This window comes from Sylvia atricapilla, chromosome 30, assembly GCF_009819655.1.
Source record: "Sylvia atricapilla isolate bSylAtr1 chromosome 30, bSylAtr1.pri, whole genome shotgun sequence".
Lineage (NCBI taxonomy): Eukaryota > Metazoa > Chordata > Aves > Passeriformes > Sylviidae > Sylvia > Sylvia atricapilla.
Window position 1 is genome coordinate 302,318 of NC_089169.1, and position 20,220 is coordinate 322,537.

Below are 20,220 nucleotides of genomic sequence, written 5' to 3' on the forward strand. Positions count from 1 at the left end.
GCCAAAAGCACTTGAGATGTGACCTGGTGCTGCAGGGGATGAGGTTTGACATTGCCACCTAACCTGTACCAGCCAGTGCAGAGCCTGTTTTCACGGAATCACATGAAGACTGGTTTGATCTGGGAGAGACCTTAAAACTCATCTTGTCCCACGCTTTGCCATGGGTAGGGACACCTTCCACTAGACCAGGTAGTTTCAAGTCCCATTCCAAGCTGGCCTTGAACACTTCCAGGGATCCAGGGGCAGCCTCTGCCAGGGCCTTATCATCGTCACAGGGAAGAATTCCCTCCCAACATCCCATCTGACTCTGCCCTCTGGCAGTGGGAAGCCATTCCACCTTGTCCTGTACCTCCAGACCTCCGACAAAAGTCCCTTTCCAACTCTCCTGGAGCTCCTTTAGGCACTGGAGGGGCCTTTAAGGTCTCCTTGGAACCTTCTATTCTCCCGGCTGAACTCCCAGCACATCTCCAATGCAGAGGTGCTCCAGCAATGGAATTATCTTCGTGGCTTCTTCTGGAATCTCTCCAGCAGCTCCATGTCCTTATGTTGGGGCCTCAGAGCTAGACACAGCCCTGCAGGTGGGGGGGCCCACAACCCATGCAAGGTTTTGGACATCCATTCAAAACTGAAGAGGAAAAACGCAGAGAAGTCATTTCACTGCAAATGAAGCTGAGCTCTTTCCCATTTTAAAAATAACTAGATTTGTGGGAGAAGCAGTGAGCAGTTCCCAAGTGAGGTCAGGCACAGAAATCCCTGTGAAGTCTCATTTACTCCAGTTAATCCCTGCCAAGTCCCTTGCTGCAGCTCAGTGTGCAACAGACACTGATATGGTTGGCTCTCCTTCATCCTGCTCTTGCTGCCTTGAAGAAAGTTGTAGGAGCTGGAGTTTGCCCTGATCCCAGGTGTGGAAGAGGCACTGTCAGCTTTCCATGGTTCTCTGAGGTTCCTCTCCTCCCTCCATGCCAAGCTGTGCTGGTAAAGGGCCAGGTAAGATGCTGCCTTCTCCAAAGCTGGCACCGAATGCTGGTTAAGTGCAACAGGTTTTGTTTTAATTAAAGACTAATCAATTAGGCTGCAAGATATTCAGCCACCTGGTGCTTCTGACTATTTTTTCCTCCTCCTCCTCTTTTTTCCTTAACATGCTGCTGCTGCCTCCAGGGAAGCCATGAATGAAGCAAGATGTTCCAGTTTTTTGCTTTCTTTTACATTAAAAAATGCTATTTGGGAGGAAATCTGTGCAAGCCAACCAATTACAGTGCTGTACATGTCCCTGTGATCTGCAACTGGCATCTCCTCTGCCATCCATTACTTCCTCCAGCCCACCCTCCTGTGTCTCCATCAGCACATGGCACTGACTCCATCAGCAGTCAGTTTGTGCTGCATGGAAAAGAAAATTATCTGCAGCAATTAAAGAAAAAGCAGTGAAAGAGGTGTAATGGGATCTCATGGGAGGCACAAAGGAGTCCTACATGCAAGGAAATCCTTTGGAGACCCAGCTGTGCCAGGCTTTTCCCTGTGAGATGGTCCATTACAATCTCTCTGTGCTCAACAGCACATAAATCAAGAGGAGTGGAGAGCAGCGGCTGCTGCCTTGGTTAGCCCCTGGAGTTTGTTGAGCACTGAGCTTCAAGAAAAAGGGAGAGTCAGCAAGTACCTCAAGCAACTCAGGCAAAAATCAGGCACTGGAGTGGTGATAAGTGGCAAGGGTGCATGTGCTTTTACCCTCAGGTCAGTGCTTTTTTCTTCAAGTAAATGTTTTTCCCACCTATGGTTCTGCCTCAGGGATGGATTTGTGAAATCCTTTCGATTCTTCTGAGCACATGATAAAGCCCTCTTGCAGATAAATCAGATTTAATATTAAAGATGAAAGGGCAAAAAGGAGAGCCTGGGCTTAGATGGTGATGTAAAGGTCACAAAAGGGAGTATTAATGCCATGTCAGCTGAGGTACCAGGAAGATCTTTGAATTCTGGCTTTAGGAAAGATTTATTAATTCAGCTGATTGACTCTCTGGAAACCACCACATCAGATGTGCTAAGAGCAGTGAAAGGAGCTCCTTTCTCCTCACTAGTCCCCCTCCAAGAACAAGCTGGATGGTTCACGGTCTGTCTAGGCTCCCCATCTGACCTCCTACAGCAATGCTTTTAGCCATCACCTGAGTCAAGACCTTTGTATGGGAGAGGCTGACCAGACTGGAGCCATGCCAAAGAGAGACTGACATCTGAAGCATGATTTCAATGACCAGGCTTCCCACAGTTCTTTCCAAGCTGAAGGACCCCCTGGCCATCATGATACTGGGAGGGAGGACCGCAAGGGGCCCAGGGGGCGTTTGGCCACACATGTTGTGATGGCTCTAAAACCACATGAAAAGAGCCCCTAAGCATCCAAGAACTCAAAGTGAAGGCCATGCTCAGGTAGCACATCCTGCCATACAGGTGGCTGAGCCACAGTCTACCTTCTGCCTTCTTTCAAGGGTACCTTTTGTACCAGACAGAATAAAACCATGCTGCTTCCCACCACTGCAGCCCACCCTGCTGCTTTCCCACCACTGCTATAGGAGTCAGTGCACTGGCTTCTGCTGCAGATGTGCCAGGCCCACCTACTTCTCACTGCTGGGCTCCACTGCAGCTTTGAGTCATGGGAGCATACTGTCCCTCCCTGGAGCACACTGATGCCTGAGGGGGATGAGTATCACATAGACAGAGGTGTCAGGAGTCCCCCTTCCCATCTGATCCTCACTGGGAGCTCTCAAGATGAGTAATTCCTGCTTGATGTCTTAAGACCACAGACATGGCAGCTGCTGGAGCTGTACCAAAGCTCAGGTTCACTCCTACACTGAGCAGCAAGACAAAAGCTTGCACAATTCCTTGGATAGCTCTGCTGCTTCCCCAGCTGGGAACTTGTCTGTTGGGAGCAATAGAGAGCAAAGCAGGTGGAGAAGTTTCTTTCTGGGAAGCAGCTCCTTGCTCTGGTGCCCATACCAGGCAGGAGGCAGGAGGCTCGGAATGGGGCAGCATCTCCCATGCATTACCTGTTCCTTGTTTATAGCTACCATAAAAATCCATTGGAAGGAAATAAAGCATTTTTTTCCTTCTAGGGGAACTTATGCTCTGGAATATAAAGATTTTCCATGTTGGTTTCCAGCTGTACATCTGCAGCCAGACTGGAGAAAGTGAAACACTTGGAAGGACATGAGAACCAGCTCAGCCCAGTTCCTCACTTCACATATGAGGGGCCTGGAGTGTTTGATGAGCCCTTCTGCAAGGAGGCCAAACTCTAATTGCACCTCTTACCAGTAGTGTGAGAGCACAGCTTGGCCCTGGGGCAGAGGGGATCAAACATCAGCACGGCAGGTGATAAAGCACCACTCCCAGGGCTGCCTTCCCTTAGAAATCACCACTAGCTGATTAAGAAATGCATATCTCTCATGTAGGAACAGGCTGTCTGCAAGAGCAAGTAAGTGATATTTTAGACTGTCTAATAAAGGAGTTTAAAATGAAATTCTGCAGAACAATAACCTGAGCTGAGACCTGGCATCCGAACAGAAAGTCAGGAGGGGGAGCTGTGCCACAATTTATTTCCTCTCTTTTCATTTCATAAGAGGGAAGCAAGCCAAAGCAGACACCTGAGGCATCTCCAGCTGACACTGGAGGTTTAGTGAAGGCGGCCATCCTGCGGAGAAGCCTCTGATCAGCCCGGGGAAAGCGGGAGGTTTGGGGCAGACCCCAAAGAAGTGGGGGAGCAGGATGAGGACCAGCATCCAAGAGCAAGTAATGGAGCTTTTTTCCACCCTCCACCAAAATCAGCCAGGCAGCCCCAGGTAAGCTGGTTATCAGCTCCTTATCTCCACCACAAATTGACTCATTTTCCTATGACTGCAATCTCCAGAGGATGCAGGAGCTTCTGTCATGGCCAAGCAGATGCCATGTTTGTGTTAATGCTGGGACTTCAGCAGCTGGAAGTCTCCTGGACTCCCAGCCCATTCCTACGGAAACAGATTGGGAGTCTGCCAACTTTCCATAAAGAAGAAAGGAGAATGAGCTTGTATGGATGAAGTGCCTGTTTGTCAGGTTTCGGGTGTTGCTATTCTAAACAATACATGGCCCAACAATGCCAGCAACACATGATTTCATAAGCAGCCTATGTCACACCACGGCAGCAGACAGTGGCATTGGAACCTTCCCATTCCATCTTCACAGCAACCAAGATGAATCACATCCACTGCGCCTGGAGCAAAGCTTGGGAGTGATCACCAGCAATTAAAACAGAGTGAAAAACAAAAACAAAAACAAAAAAACAACAACAAAAAAACCCCCACAACAGATTGAGGAGTTGCTAGTTTTGTATTCTGTGTGCTGTGGAGTAATTTGTTGTTCGGTGAAGTAAATGGGAGACACTGCTTATGTGGACTATGACCCCCATGTTCGATGGTCTGCCATGAGCCTCATCCCAGGCAGGAGTCTTTGTCCTCCCAGACCCTCCTAGGAACAAAGATGTGACCACTTCAGTGAGCGTGCAGGGTTCTTTTTTAGGCAAGGAGTCTCCCCATTACAGAAAAAAAATCCCACCACCAAAACCCATACCAAAACCACACTACAACACACAAGCTCCAAAATTGCTAAATCCAGAAATCATCTGGGAAAAAAAAATGCAAAACCCTGAACAATCCACAACCTTCACTGAATATGAGCAGCAGCTGAGCCTGGCAATTCTGGGTGTGACTCACCATTTCTGCACCCTGCCACTACTCCAGGTTCATCGAAATGCCTTCGGAAAGCTGCAGGAAAGAGGCCACGGTGGGAATATGGTTTCCACCTGAGGGCACACACAGCTACTACTCCACTGGGACACATGGAGCTGCTGGTGATGACCAGGGTGCTCTGAGGAGCTTGTCTTTGTATGTTTTGCCCATTCATAGACAAATGTAGGCAGATGGACCCGTAAAATTCATCCAAAACCCATGCCTGTCCCTCCCAGCTCCCTCCACACTCACCACCCTGGCAGACGAGGGTCTGGGAACTCCCACATGATGGTCCTGGGTATGATAGTTGCTCACCGGCTGTACCACAGCCGCAGAATTATCGAATTGCAGATTTGTTGAGACTGGAAAAGCCCTCTAAAATCACTGATTCCAGCTACTGATTCCCCATCACTGCCAAGGTCACCACTAACCAACATCCCCAAGTGCCACATCCACTCCATTTTTGAACACTTTCACGGGTGATGACTTCACCAATGGCATGGACAGGCTCTTCCAGTGCCTGACCACCCGTCCCATGAAGAAATAACTCCTAACATCCAATCTAAACCTGCCCTCGTGCAACCTGAGGCCACCTCCTCTTGTTCTGTCACTTGTTGCCTGGAACAAAACCCCAACCCCACAGCTGGTCCATACATGCATCTAGATAGCTAAATAACCTTTTGGTTATGATTCATACCCACAGGTATAAATACCACAGTGCCCACTGCCCAACAGGTGCTGCTCCCAGACGCTGACAGCCTCCAAGCTGTACAAACCCGGCAGTGCCGGTGCAGCTCCCGGACAGCACGCACTCGGATCCCTGTGCCAGACGATAAATGACATAAGGCTATTTGGCACGCGCAGTGGAGCAGCAGACAGAAACAATCTGTTCTCTGATAGTAGTTTCGTAACTCACACGATCCGGATGGTGTTTGCCCCCTAAGGGAGGATCCACCGGCAGCGGGGGATGCGCCTCGTTTGGGGTTAGGGAGGAGAATGTCTACATTTGCCTGGAAAGAACCTCGGGATGTGACTTGCTGCACCTCTGGCATTAAAATAATAGATTAAAATGGGAGTGAGGAGAGTCCCACAGCAGGTGGGAAGCCTGTGGAAAAAGAGCCCCGCTAGAGATCATGGTGAGGGGCACAGGGGGATAAGGAAGCTCCAAGGGAGAAGGGGGCCCCCCACAGGGCACAGCAGAGCCCCACCACAGACAGAGCCCATAGGAAATGAGTGGCCCACGGGTCATGGGGGACCCATGGAGGAGGGGAGAAGCCCCCTACTCTTGAAGACACCGCGGCACGGCCCAGGGACGACACGGACGTGTGACAACAAGCAGGGCGCACGCGCCGGCCCAGGGGGATGGGGGAAACGCCATCTCAGACGTGTGGGCAGTAGCACCTATGCGCGCCGCCGCCTCAGGCGACCGCTCCCGGTGCGGCGGGTGATGTCTCGGGACACAGCGGGAGTGGTGCTGCCTTTCAGCCGGCGCATTGGGCGGTTGTGCTGCCTCTCCCGCAGAGCAGCGGGCGAGCCGAACCCGGCCGGGCCCGCGGCAGCGGCACAGCCATGAGCCGCCCGCACCAAAGGCGCCGTTTTGCCCCAAGGAAAGATGGCTGCCGCGCAGCTCTCTGCGTAGGCGCTTTGGTCTCGCGTGCGTCATCAGCGTGCGCCGGCAGCGGCGACAGCGGCGAGGTAAAGCGGCGCAGGGAGGGGGCGGCTGTTGGCTGGGTTCGGGCCCCCACGGCCCTTCGTGGATCCTTCCAGGCCCGCGTGTCCTGCAGCGGCCACCGGACCCGGTGACGCGGTGGGCTAGGGCCGCACAAGCCGTGGTGCGGCCACCAGCGCAGGAATGCGGCGTGACCGTGCCCTGGCTCCCCAAGGTCCCTGTTGGGGCCGGGTTCCCTAGGGCGGAACGCGTAGAATAAAACCCTCGATTCCCGGCTTTCGGGGATCGCCGCCCTATATGCCAGCCCGCCCTCCCTTATAGTGCCCTCTCGTACAGTGCCCTCCGGACCTGGGGGGCCTCGTGCGGGCGAGCCCCTCGTTCTCGCGGTGCCCTCACTGCCGCCGTGGCTGCGCAGGCCCGGGAACGTGGTTTGACATGGGTGCGGGTGGTAGTCGTCCTGCTGTGGTCCCTGTGTCTCCTTTGGGGATGTAGCTGCAGGTGACAGATGTTCCCGCAGCCCCTCCCTAAGCCGGGAGTGCAGCCTCTTCTCTCGTGCGGACCAGAACCCCGTCCCGGCGGCAACTCTTGAGTGACGGGGCTGCATCACCATAGGGACCAGGGGAAGGAGCTGCCCTACTGGGTTCGCTTTCCCGCCCCGGGTTCCGCCACTGGTAAGGAACCTGATGATCCGCTCCCAAAACCGAGAGCCTGTCTGGGAAAGGCCGAAACCCAGCCAGCCCCCGCTGCTAGCTCCCTGGGCGGGGCGGAGTGGCTGCTGTGGGAAACGAAACTGAAACGGAGCTCGCAGCCATCTTGGCGGCTGCTCGGTACCGCTCCCCGCGACTCCTTCCGCGGGTTTTTTGTTTTGTTTTGTTTTTTTCCCCTGTATTTTCTCATAGAATAATTTGGCGTACGGATGAGACTGAGGTAAGAGCGTTTTTGTGGGGTTTTTGTGGTTTTTTGTTTTGTTGTTGTTGTTTGTTGGGTGTTTGTTTGTTTGTTTTTCCCCAAAAAAACCCACCCTCTTCCTATTTCTGCCCTGCCCTTGGCTCGGGGAGCATTTGTAAAACGGGGTCACTGAGCAGGGGGCGGCAGCGGGACTTCCCCCAGCTGGGAAGGTGGGAACCTGTCGCGCTGCACTCAGCCTCCTCATGTGTGTTGTAAAAATAAGTCCCGGTGGTGGTAGCCAAGTGCAGTTGTTCAGTGAAAGTGAAATTCAAGTTTGCCTTTAGGTGTTTGGTGGAGATGGGGAGCTTTATAAAGATGAGACTTGCATCGGAAAAACTATCTTAGTGACAATAGGTGTCCTAAGGAGGTCACGGAGGAGCAGGAACTCGGCAGTGTGTGTATTGTTCCTTGTCTTTATCCTCTCAGTTTCGCAGCAAGTGTTACCAGAAAATTAAAATATGCAGGGCTGGATTCCCTACTTTGAAAAAGCATATTAATAGTTTAGTCTTATGACCTACCCTAGAGGAACAGCACGACTTTGTGTGATAGAGTGAAATTTGGGCTATAATTAAAAAAAACACCTGTCATACTGTTGCCAGCGGCACAACTATCCAATTTCTCTGCATGTTACCCCTTTCATTCCCCTGTCGTGTGATGTTTTTCCTCTACAGGTCACAGTGTCCAGGGAGGAAAAGACACTTGGGGTTTCGGACTGTTTTGGCCATGAATCTGAAAATAATTGCAAGCCTGTTGCAGCTCTGTTTTGTGAGGCTATGCAAGCTGCTCCAGCTCCTTGCGCTGCTCCAGTTCACCTCCTTGCACTTCTTTACTTCCTCATGCCCCTATTTCTCAGGTTGCAAAGTAGGTCTGAGATTATTCTCTCCCTTGGGGCCAGGGAGTGGAACTTGCTGTGTTTCAGGAGTGCATCCTGATTCCAGCCCTGTGCTGGAATCAAACCTAGCAGGAGCCCAGGGCTGCTTGTGTCAAAGCTATTTCTTGTGTTTAACTGCACCTGCAGTTTGGGGCTGCTGGTTCTCTGCTGTGCAGCCAGAGTTTGCCATTTGTGTTTACAGGACTAATTTGGACTCCTAGAAAAGTAGAAAAAAATTGTCAAGGGAGAAGATGTTTGAAATGCCTCAGTAGCTGGGAAGCTGTTTAAACTGCATTTCTGGGATCTTGTAGTTGTGTACAGATATTCTAAGTTCCTGTGTTTTTTTTCTTCAGGGTGGAAGAGTGTGGAGTGAGTGACATCTCTCCTGGCTCATCAGCAGCCTGGTTTCCACGTGTGTTCCAGGAGTACGCTATGATCAGAGGCACTGGGCGAGGCAGAGGCTTGTATCTTACCCAGTCAAATCATAACTGCCCCAGCACTAACCGAGGTCTTTTTAACCACCCTCGTACCCCACGAGAAACTAATCAGGAATCCTTTTCACACCAGCAGTTCCTAACAGAGCAGGACGCTGAAGTCTGTGTGTTAAAGGAACAAGGATCACACAAGGAGTTGCGCACAAGAGGAGGGCAGGTTGTGGCACCGGCTCCTGCAGACAGACGTCAGCCCAGCTCTGGCAGGGCTGGAGGGTGTAGGTTCTCCAGCCAGCATCTGCGGGTTGAGACTTTGCCTCAGTATTGGTCTCCACAGTACCACTGTCAGGAGAACTCAAGGAGAGATTCTGACACTGTGAGGCTGAATTTTCAAAGACTTTCTCTTGCTGGGCGAGACTATGAACAAGAAATTCTGACTGTTCTCAGGCAGCTTGGGGAGGGGAGGACTAGCACGGCTAATGATCTGGCACGTAAACTTAAAACAAAAAAGAAAGAGGTCAACCGTGTTTTGTATAAACTCCTCAGTGAAGGCAAGTTGCACAAAGGGGGAGAGACACCACCGCTGTGGAGAATTGCCAGCCCTAGCTCAGGGAGAGAAAGGAGCCCTACTGACCACTGTGCCAGTTGCATAGCTCCAGCTTGTGAGAGCAGAGGAAGAGAGTGGCACACACTTGGCCCAGGAGACACAGAGATGGCCGAGACAAAGGAGAAAATCTGCAACTACTTGTTCAGTGTGGTGGAAACAACAGCACTCAATCTTGCCAAAAGCATTGGGTTTTCGAGAGCCAAGGATGTTAATGCATTTCTCAGTGCTCTGGAAAAGCTGGGAGATGTCCACAAGCAGAACACAGCACCACCACGATGGTCCCTGACAAATAGGAAACGTGAGAAGATGCAGATGAGGCTCAAGGCCAGCACAGTAATGCAGATAGCAGATCCCACACCACCTGAGTCAGATCTTCCCTCTTCCTTTGTCTCTCCATGTCCTCCAGAGATGATTGCAGCTTTGCCAGAAGTGACGGCATCAAAAGAAGAAAGTGTAGAAAATGGGCTGCAGCCTTTGGGGCTAGCTGGTCAGGGCAATGTTGGTGACACGGAAGCAGATGCATCTGAGGACAGTAAGCTTGAATTCTCCAGTTTGAGTAATTATGATAACTCAGAAGACAGCAAGTGGATCACAGATGATATCCCAGATAATCTGAACGCTATCAACAAGCAGCCTGTTAAGTCAGAATGCATCATGAATTCACAGTCTTCCCCCAGTTATGCTGCCCCATTCACAACTGCTTTCCCATGTACACGTGTAGAGAAACTGATAGCTTGTCAGGAGAAGAACCCAGTGAGTGGGCTTACTGAATATTCCCAGTATACATACCAACACTGTGATTTCATCATGCTAGAGCAGAATGGACCCTCTCATGAACCACGGTAAGAAAATGTCTGAGCACTTTTTCCATAAAATGGTTTGACTTCAACTAAGTTCACCCACTCAACTGTCCCGAATCGGCCTGCTATTAATGTTTCTTTCATTTTGGAAGGACTAGCCTAGTTGATTCCTTGTATCAGCTTAAAAATAAAACAAGGCTAAAATTTGACCCTAGGTATCCCAGTGTTGCCATTCCTCATTCTGAGCAGCAAAGATGGGATTAATTTCTTCACTAGGTCCCATCTCAATTACTTGCCTTCAATTTGATATAGGGGGAAACTGGTATTTCTAAGCTGCCTCTCAAGATGCTTTCACCCTTGAAATGGTGTAAAGGGAGCCCATAACAAAATGTTTGGGTGCAGGTGTCTTAACTTAAACAAGGTGGCCCTACTCTGGACATTTCTGTGTTTTAGCAGGTCAGAGCAGATTCTATGAGCTGAGCATGTGCTATGACACTGCAGTTGGCCAAGTCAGTCTCTGGAGTCCTGCTTCCCCTTGCAGAATCATGGCTGTTACTGAGCACCAGCAAGACTGTGAAAATTGCCATATGTGCCACACTGGAATATGTCAATAGACCAGCTAGACAAAAAAATTGGCGTAATTTCTAAAGATGAAATCCCAGGATTTTGTTATTTGGGATTTTTTTAAAATGGGATCTGAATGGATTCAGTGCCGTAATGCCTCTCCAGATCTGGTTTAATCCACTCTTCCTTGGAAGCAGATTTCCAGGGCTGGAGAATGGAAGATCACCTTGTTTGTTAGCGTTCACAGGAATGGGAGAGGCAGAAATGACAAAGGCAAGAGGTTTATGTGAGGCAGCACCTTTCTGAGATGGATGTGCTGGATAGCCAGAGAGAGGAGTGACCCCCAAATGAAACAGTGAAGGCTGCTTTTGGGCTTTCTTGTTCCTGGGCAGGAGCCACAACAGAGCTGCTGCCTGCATGCAGCCATTACCTGTTTCTGGCACCTGTGGTGGAACAAGGCAATTCATCCTGTTTCTTCAGAACAAAACAAGGAGCTGCTCCTCTGTTGTGAACAGCTCTGGAAATTCAATGAAATAAAGCCCAGATGCAGTACTGCTCAGGTACCCTTGATATTTTTGTCTTCTGCACATGGCAGCCTGGGTTTACTCTCACAGCTGGGAGCTGCCTGTTTCTTCTCCTTTGAATTTCAAGAGCAGCCTTGCTTGCTCTGAGAGGACCACACTTCTGCTTCTCAATATGCCCCTTTGGTTTTCTCTTTCAAAGGTTTAAGTTCCAGGCAATAATTAATGGGCGCCAATTCCCACCAGCAGAGGCAGGGAGCAAAAAATTGGCTAAGCAGGAGGCAGCAGCTAATGCAATGAAGGTCTTGATGAGTGAAGTGGAGGACGGAAGGCATGGTGAAATGAAATGTGATAAGCTGTTTCCCTCTGACAGCTCAGAACCAGAACTGGTGAGTCGTGTTTTCTTTACTTTGTAAGGCTGCTCAAACAGTGTTGAGTCTGACACTGATTTCCTCCATCTTCCTGCTGTAGCCTTTGCAGCTGTCATCCGCAGCAGCTCACCTCAGCCTGCTTCCTGGGAAGCACCCTATCAGCACATTAATGGAGTATGGTCAAAAATCAGGGAACATAATTGAATTCCAGCTGCTCTCTCAGGAAGGCCCACCTCATGATCCTAGGTATGGCATCTTCTTACCAACTTTGAGGGAGGGTGGAAATGCTTTCTTCACTGTCCTTCCCCTTCAGCATGCTGCCCACATTCCTGGACTTGTCACTGACCTAGCTGAGTGCTCCTCTTGGCCAAGGATTCTGGGCGTAGCTCATCCAAGTCATCTAGTTCCAGAAAGAGACCCAAAGTGATGCCCTTTCTCAGAGAAAGGAAGCTGTTTCTTCTTCTAGTGCAGGAGTGGGTTACAGTCCTGTACCCTGCCTGGAGGAAGTCTACTGGAAGTGCTTAGGCCCATCACAGTAGATTTCAATTGCTGATAAATTGGAGATGACCCAGAAGGATTTACCCAGAAGTGTGAGACGGGGATAATAACCAGATTGACACCTATGGTTAACACTGTTCATATACTATAATGTCCTGTCAGGTTCAGCTACTGTGTGAAAATGGGTGACCAAATTTTCCCTGCTGTGGTGGGAAACAGCAAGAAGGGAGCAAAGCAAATGGCAGCAGAAGTTGCTGTGAAGATTCTTTCTGGAGAGTCTGTACACCATGTCTTGCCTGAACAGGTATAAAGAGCTTCTTTATAAGACCCAAGTGTTCTGAATTGGGTGTTCCCCTCATTTTATTTCCTGTTCTGCTGGATTTCGCCCCACAGGGTCATGTGGGGCAGAGGTTTGCTACTGCTCAGTGTTTAACAGCCTTCTCCTGTCTAACTCTGCTCTAGCCTGTTGTGAAGCCCCACAGTAACCAGTCCATGCACAATATTGCCACTCCAGATGAATCCAAGGTGGTGAAAACGAAGGGTGTTGGGGAGCTCATCAAATATCTTAATGTCAATCCTGTCAGTGGCCTGCTGGAATATGCCCGTTCCAATGGGTTTGCTGCAGAGTTCAAACTCATTGACCAGTCAGGACCTCCCCATGACCCCAAGTAAGTAGTGGCATCTGGCAGAAGGAGATTTTGCACTGCTGCTGTTGTCCTAGGAGAGGGGCAGAAAGCTCAAAATTGCTGATGCCTTTTGAGATGGCCAGCAGAGCTAGCTGCTTCCTCTGCCAAATCTTGTCCCTCTGATTGCCTCCTCTCTCCACTTAGAGAATGTAAAAATCAAACTGAAATCTATGGGTTTCTTGGTTTCTTTGTAGGTTTGTCTATCAGGCAAAGGTTGGAGGCCGCTGGTTCCCAGCTGTAACTGCACACAACAAAAAGCAGGGCAGGCAGGAGGCAGCCGATGCAGCGCTCCGAGTCCTGATTGGGGAATCAGAGAAGACTGAGCGCATGGAAGGGATGAGCATCACTGAGGTAAATCTTCTGCCAAAGCTGGGGTTGTGTTTGTAGTCCTGCCTATCCTTCTCCTTTCAGTCCAGCAGAATAATGCTTTCAGAATCAACTGTCATCCCTTTGTTCTCTGCAGCTGTTGATAACCTGATATGGTTTTCCTGAAGTGGGTTAGATGTTTCCTCAGGGCATAGGCATACCCTTCCATCCTATGGGCCTCTGCTTTAGAGCTAAATAATTATCAGATTCTTCCACAAGCTACTGAAATGTGTTCCTGTGGTAGAGCAGGAACATGCTTATTTTTAATTATGTGACTTTTTTATTACTTCTTCCAAATTTCTTTGTGCTGCATTAAAAATTGTGTGTCAGCTCAAAAAATTCATGCATTAGATAAATGCAAAGCCCTAGTTGTGTCAGGATGACTGTCCCAAACTTGGGCTGATTTAAATCACACTTACAGTGTTGTTATGTCTGAAAAGCCCCATTCCAGGCAGCACGACTGGGCACAGCAGCTGGGGCTCTAAATAGCAAAGCCATCAGGGAGGATTTGTCAGTCAGCAGTGCTGGAGGAGGTGAGTTGGTCTGCATTGGGAATGACTGCTCTCTGCTCACAGGCAGGCAAAGGAGGAATTCCTCCAAAGCCACCAACAGATCACCTTGGCTGAGTCTCTGGAAATAGGCAGATTGGTTTTTTTCCTTCTTGCTTGGGGTTTTCCCTGGCATTCTCAGGAGGCCATTCCTCAGCTCATGTCATTTGCTGCCAGGAAGACAGCTTGCTGCTGTCTCTGATGTGGCTAAAGCAGAAATCAAAGCCTTGAATGAGGTTTTCCAGAAATACCTAAAAGAACTTCACCCACCCCTTGACGCAGCACTGCCCAAAGCTCAAAGTTTTCTGTGTTCTGCCTTCTGCTTGGAAAGCTGTGCTTCAGGTTAACTCATTCTTGAGCTGTGTTGTATGATCTGCTATACCTGTGCTATACCTGTGCAATACCTGTGCTATTGTGTCCCCATCCCAGCTCCCTGTGAGCGGCAGCACCCTGCATGATCAGATGGCCATGCTGAGCCACCAGCGTTTCAACACCCTCACTGCTCACATCCAGCACAGCCTGCTTGGGCGCAAGATCCTGGCTGCCATCATCATGCGGAAAGGAAATGAGGACTTGGGAGTGGTGGTCAGCATCGGAACAGGTATGAACAGCTTCTTCCAGTGCACTCTGAGCTCTCACTTCCGTGCTAGATTTCTTTGTCAGCCACAGCTCAGTAATGGCAGTTGCTGTAGGCTTCTTCAGAGAGGATACAGAACGTTCCCAGGGCTCACATGGTGTCATCAGTGATCTGGTTAGAGAGAGAGAGAACAAAGCGGATGTGCCTGCAGCTGTATTGCTCTTAATCTTTGCTTGCATTGCTGCGCCCTGCTCTGTGCATCAGAGCATGGGTTCCTTATGTACTACAGCACACGATCCCCCAGTTTCTCACAGCTGCACATACCTTATCTCCCTCCCTACTTTGCTGCCAGGCTTCTACCAGGAGTGATGGGCTGAAAAGCCCTCGGGAAGATACAGTCCCCAAAAACTCACGGCAATTTCAGTCTGTCTGTCCCTAAAGTGGTGTCCCTTTATTTTCTTAACTGCTTGTGATAGTGATTTAATAGCTACTGCTGCTGCTCAAGAGCCCAAAGAAATAAGATTTCCCCCTTCTGTCTCTGAAGCCATCTTGAGTTTGACACCTGCCCTATTATTTAATCCTTTGTTTGCTTGTTTGTTTCAGGTAATCGCTGTGTGAAAGGAGAAGAGCTAAGCTTGAAGGGGGAGACAGTAAATGACTGTCACGCAGAAATCATTTCTCGAAGAGGCTTTGTGAGGTGAGAAAAGGTGAAGCTCAAAAGCAAAAGGAAGGGGTCCTGCCAGGAGCTGCTCTCCCACTCTGGAGGAGTGTAGCTGAAACACACCCCTAGTTCTTTGCTGTGCTCCTCAGGCACTGTTTACTCATGTGTTGTTGAACAGAGGGAAGTTATTTCTGATAAGAAGGGGTCATGCCTGAATGATGCCCAAATAAGTACTGAATGGGAGACTTGCCAAAAGCCCAAGGGCTGCATCTGATGTAATTAATATTAAGCCTCCTGCTGAAGCTGCTGGGCTGATGTGCAGGGTGCTCTCCAGCCTGAGCACAGCTCCTGCCACAGCAAGCCACTGCAGGCTTGGTCTCCTGGCCTTTCTGCATCTGAGTGTAGGATTCAGGAGAACATACTGCCTATGTTTCCTTTGAAAAGTCAGAAATTCTTTTTTAGAGGCTGGAAAAGGTTTTCTCAACTAAACCACACAATTCTCCTCTCCCTCTCCCTCTCCTCACATTCATTGTGGCACTTTTTAGTTTTTGAAACCTAAAGTGAGATGAAGCTGGAATTCTTGGTTAATGTCTGTCCTTCAGTTATGGAACAAAAAAAATCAGCTGCTTCTTTCAAGCCTTTGTGCACTGCCACTGTGCTCTGCATTCCTCAGCAAGTGAAAGTGTTGAGGGCAGGTCCCTGGGAAGTGATGAATCAGGATTGCATCTTGCTTACTCTCTGTTTCAGCTGTTAGTCTTGACTGCAGTGGCTGCTCTGGCACAGCAGAGTGAGCTCTGCCTCACCTTGCAAAATCAGTCCCTGCACAGGCTCTGCTCAAGGACTGTCCGGGAGGCTGCAGTTTTTCTTTAGTCCTTGAGACAATGTTGGAGACTTCAGGGTTTTCCCTGGCCAGAAGCAGCCATAAAAGACCCCATCAATGTAAACAGATCATGGGCTCGTTCTGCTGCCACTTGAATTCAGCTGCCTGCAGGGTTGTTTACTTTTAATGCAAACTTGCTGCTGGCTAAAGGTGCTGGTTAACAGCCTTGAAATCTTCACACTGGGATTGGATGCATGTGAGCAGCACTCAGCCAGGCTCCTTCTTTGTTCCTGCCAGTGCGTCCCACTGCTTCCTGGACAGGATACTGCTTTTCTAGTGCTTGTAAAAAAAGCATGCCTGGCAGAAAATCTGCTGGATTTTTTTCCCTTTTTGTGCATTAAGCATTGTTTGTTGGCTTTCCAGCCATCCTTGAGAGTCTCTTCTCTTCCATGTGGCAGGAGTGGTTGATGTGGGACCCTGCCTGTCAATTGAAGCACTCCTTATCTGAGAAGCAGAGAAGCCTTTTGACAGGATGGTGTTATTTTCAGGTTTCTTTACAGTGAGCTGATGAAGTATGACCCGTCTAATCCTTCCTCTGCAGAAGATAGCATTTTTGAACAAGCAGGAAGAAAGAAACTCAGAATAAAGAGCAGTGTTACCTTTCACCTCTACGTCAGGTTTGTGGGGGGGTGGGTGTTGAATGACTGGCATCAGCAGCACTGTCACACCACTGGCCCTGGCTGTTTCCTTTACAGTCAGTGCTAACCAGGGAGGGTTTGTTTTCTAGCACAGCACCGTGTGGGGATGGAGCACTCTTTGATAAATCCTGCAGTGATCAGGCAAATGAGATGGGACTACCCCAACACCAGCCTCTCTTTGAGAACCCCAAACAAGGCAAGCTGCGGACCAAGGTGGAGAATGGTGAGTGCAATCGCTCCCTGCACAATAGGGTGGCTTCAGTCCTCACCTCTGAGCCTTTCTGGTGCTTCGGAGTTTCCTTACCCCTCTCTGTGTGCTGTCATGGGATTTGAAGCAAAAGAGGTAGATGAAAGGTTTTAGAGAGTCCCCTGCCAGCTCCGCCTGTTGCAGTGCCATGCTTGTGAAGTTTGATGCAAAGCTCATATCTAGGTCTGTGTCCTGCGTTTCAAGCAAAGTTCTATTTTGCTTCAGCCATGTTGAAAATTGCTCATCAGTACCCAATAATGAATGCCAGATTTTTCCCTGAACCTGGTGTCAGACTCTTAAGTTCACTCTAGGTATCCAAAACTTTCTTGTGGAGTTGCTGATGGGATTTTGATTTATTGAATATCTGACACTGTATAGAAAATCTTTCTTCTTTTCTTATGCAGGGGAAGGTACCATTCCTGTGGAGTCGAGTGACATTGTGCCCACATGGGATGGCATCCAGCATGGGGAACGATTGCGAACCATGTCCTGCAGTGACAAAATCTTACGCTGGAATATACTTGGCTTGCAAGGGGCACTGCTGTCACACTTCCTAGAGCCAGTTTATCTCCGTTCTGTTACACTTGGTGCGAAAACCTCTGTCTTTTTGGGGTAAAACTAGGCTGCAGTGACAACTAGTCTCATTCCTCAGTGTGACAGCAAAGTTTGTTTGTGGAGGGCATAGGAGTAACAGATTGAAATGTCTTTCTTGGCAGAGCTGTTTGAAAATGCAAAGGGAGTCTGTATTTTAGGCTGTGGGTAGAGTCAGCATCTCTCCACAGTTCTGGATTTTTCGGAGGCACAAGTGATCTAGGAGAGTGAGATAAAGACCGCATGTTTGTGTCTTCAGTGCGAAATGTTGCAGTCTGTAGACCATTGTCTTACATACCCAGGATAAATGTAGCTATGCTGATCCACATGCTGTGAGCTTTCAGGAGCCAGTGAGCAGTGCTGCAGTTATTGGGGTTTGGCCAATCTATCACCTGTGCCATCCTGTCTCCTAACACCTTTCCTCTGTCTCCACAGGTTACTTGTACAGTCAGGGTCACTTGACCCGTGCCATCTGCTGCCGCATGGAGAGGGATGGGAACACACTGAAGGAAAAGCTCCAGGCTCCATATCACATTAACCATCCTGAGGTACTGCAGCCATAGCACCTCTTAATCTTTCTGACCCCCATTCCTTTGCCTGTGGGTTTGGGGGTCCCTGAGGTACTCTGCAGGGAGGGTCGTTATGCAGCTGCCCTCCAACCAGGGGCAAGAATTAGTGACCAGACACAGAATCATACAATCGAAGGATATCCTGCGTTGGAAGGGACCCACAATGTCTCATCAGGTCTAGCTCCTGGTCCTACACAGGAGATCCCCAAGAACCTGCCCTCTTTGTGTCACTGCACAGTTTGGGGGTTACTGGCAATGTCTTGGTCTGGAAAAAAGGACACTAAAGTTGCCTCTCTAGCCTTCAACTCCATAAGAATATTACCCTTGTGGCTCTGGAAAGTTTGCGATAAGCTAAAACTGTGAGAAATGAAAGGGGGAGGAGAGTCACGCAGCAGGATGAGGTTAAGGAACCCTCTTGTGCAGGTTGGGCGAGTCAGCGTGTATGACTCTGCAAGGCAGACGGGCAAGACAAAGGAGTCATCGGTGAATTGGTGTCTTGCTGATGAAAGCGAAGTTGAAGTCTTGGATGGCACCAAAGGGAAAGTAGATGGGTAAGGAGAGCCTTTCCTGACACTGTCTTTTCCTGACACTGTCTGGGGGAAGGAGGGCAGGTCTGAGGTGGGGAGTACACTCTGCACTGTTACAGCACCCTACACATGGGGAGAGTTGGGCAGAGGAATTTCAAACAGACATAAGCAAGCACTCCTGAAGGAAGTTTGCCTGAAGGAAAACTAAATGTTGGCCAGCCTGGGGCAGAGGCCTGCCAAGCCCAGAGCTCCTCCTTCATGGGATTTTATCTGAGCCCCCTGCTCCTCTTGGCTCTTCTCAGTGTCCCATCCCTCACTGTTGCCATTGTCTTCCTTCTCAGTCTGAAGCTGAAGGTGTCTCGTGTGTCCAAGAGGAAAATGTTCACCCTGTTCCAGCAGCTCTGTGCAAAGAACAGCCGCAAAGACCTGCTGAGCTTCTCTGTGTACTCGGATGCCAAGGAGGCAGCCACAGCATACCAGGCAGCCAAGCAGTGCTTCTTCAGCACGCTGGAAGAGCTGGGCTATGGCAGCTGGATCCGCAAACCCCAAGAAGAAGAAAATTTCTCTGTCCTTGATGCATAAGGAAGCTCTCTGCAAGGAGTGGGGAGTGAATGTGCACAGGCGTATGTATAGCACAGGCGTATGTATAGCTGTGCTCATCCTTCTTTCACCACATTTTTGGAGTGGAATCGGAACTGTGCAGCAGTTTCCTCATAGGCTCGGCTGCCTTGTCCTTGTCACTCAGACCTGCATTTTTAAAGTGTGCACGTAAATGATTCTCCTTGTTTTTTAAGCAAGGGCAGGCTCAGTGCCCATATGCTTTTTTATAGTTTTGTTCCCCCTTTTTTGTTTTTTAAAGAATGTAGGCGAAACCAGAGGAATTTTCAGGACTGTGAGCTTGAAACCTTTGGGCCATATACTGCAAATCCCTCTGGCAGGATTTGAGGCAAATTTTCTCCTTTGAGATTAAAAAAAAGAAAAAATCAGGCTGTTTTACTGATTTTCTGTGTCTCTGTTGGAAGATGACTGGCAGCCCAGCCAAAATGGGACATGGGTCTGACCTCTGCAAGGTGCGGCCATAGGACCAGCATAACATTCTGCATTAATAACAAAAAAGAAAGTTTCAGTATTGTTGGGCATGGGGGTGTTAATTCCCACTTAGATGAAGAGGGGCCTGTGGTGGAGTGTGGAGAGGGACAGATGAGTTAGTATTTGCTAAATGATGAAGGTAGCCAGGTGGAGTTTGTAATTGAGTCCCTTGCCTCAATCACAGGGCTCATTAGGCAGAACTGAGCCCTTGAGGGCTTGAACTGACTCTGAAATGGCTGGGGCAGAGCCCTCCCAGCTCCTTCCGTCATTGCTAGCTCTAGGATGGGGTGTCTTGTCTCTGGACACCAGCGGTGGCTTTCAGGCCCTTGTCCTGTGTCTGAGCTGAACCACATACCAGAGATCCTAGTGGAAGGTGAGAAGTAGCAATGCTGTTGTCATCAAACGGCAAGTTGGATGTTGTTGAAGCAGCCCTTTGTTGTGCAAAGCAAGTGCTGGCTTTATCTGGGATGAGAGCTCTCTGTCTCACATGAGACAGAGACCCAAGACCTGTTAGCAAGCAAAGACTGGAGCAAGACCACTCTGGCTGTGGATCTCCACAGGACAGTTGGAGGCAGCCAGGCTGGGGCAAGCAGGGTCACGATTTGCTGAAAGTCCAGCTGACACAGGTTCACCCTGCCTGGAGCTGCCCACGAACATCCACTGCCACGCAGTGGTGTGAGGGGTATGAACTGCCTTGGCACCCAGCTCAGAGCAGGGCTGGGGGCCTCCTCTGTCTGCAACTGCTCAGGGAGCTGTGCATGAGGCTATGGGAGCTCGTGTTGTGCTCCCCACACCCTCTCAATACTCACAGATCTACCCACT

General features: G+C 49.6%; 1 protein-coding gene across 2 annotated transcripts; it reads left to right on the forward strand.

The window, feature by feature from the left end:
• The first annotated feature begins 6,422 nt into the window (after positions 1 to 6,422).
• On the forward strand, positions 6,423 to 19,295 carry ADAR (adenosine deaminase RNA specific). Of its 2 annotated transcripts, XM_066337962.1 has the most exons (15): positions 6,423 to 7,335; positions 8,581 to 10,107; positions 11,353 to 11,539; positions 11,622 to 11,767; positions 12,182 to 12,323; positions 12,482 to 12,687; positions 12,900 to 13,056; positions 14,049 to 14,220; positions 14,800 to 14,893; positions 16,226 to 16,354; positions 16,465 to 16,598; positions 17,027 to 17,209; positions 17,649 to 17,761; positions 18,206 to 18,333; positions 18,651 to 19,295. In XM_066337962.1, the coding sequence occupies exons 1-15, from the start codon at positions 7,325 to 7,327 to the stop codon at positions 18,889 to 18,891; spliced, it is 3,570 nt and encodes a 1,189-aa protein (XP_066194059.1). In that variant the 5' UTR covers positions 6,423 to 7,324; the 3' UTR covers positions 18,892 to 19,295. The 2 variants fall into 2 exon arrangements, with proteins under 2 accessions (XP_066194059.1, XP_066194060.1); XM_066337963.1 differs by lacking the exon at positions 18,206 to 18,333 and having other exon boundaries at positions 7,267 to 7,335.
• Positions 19,296 to 20,220: the final 925 nt, after the last annotated feature.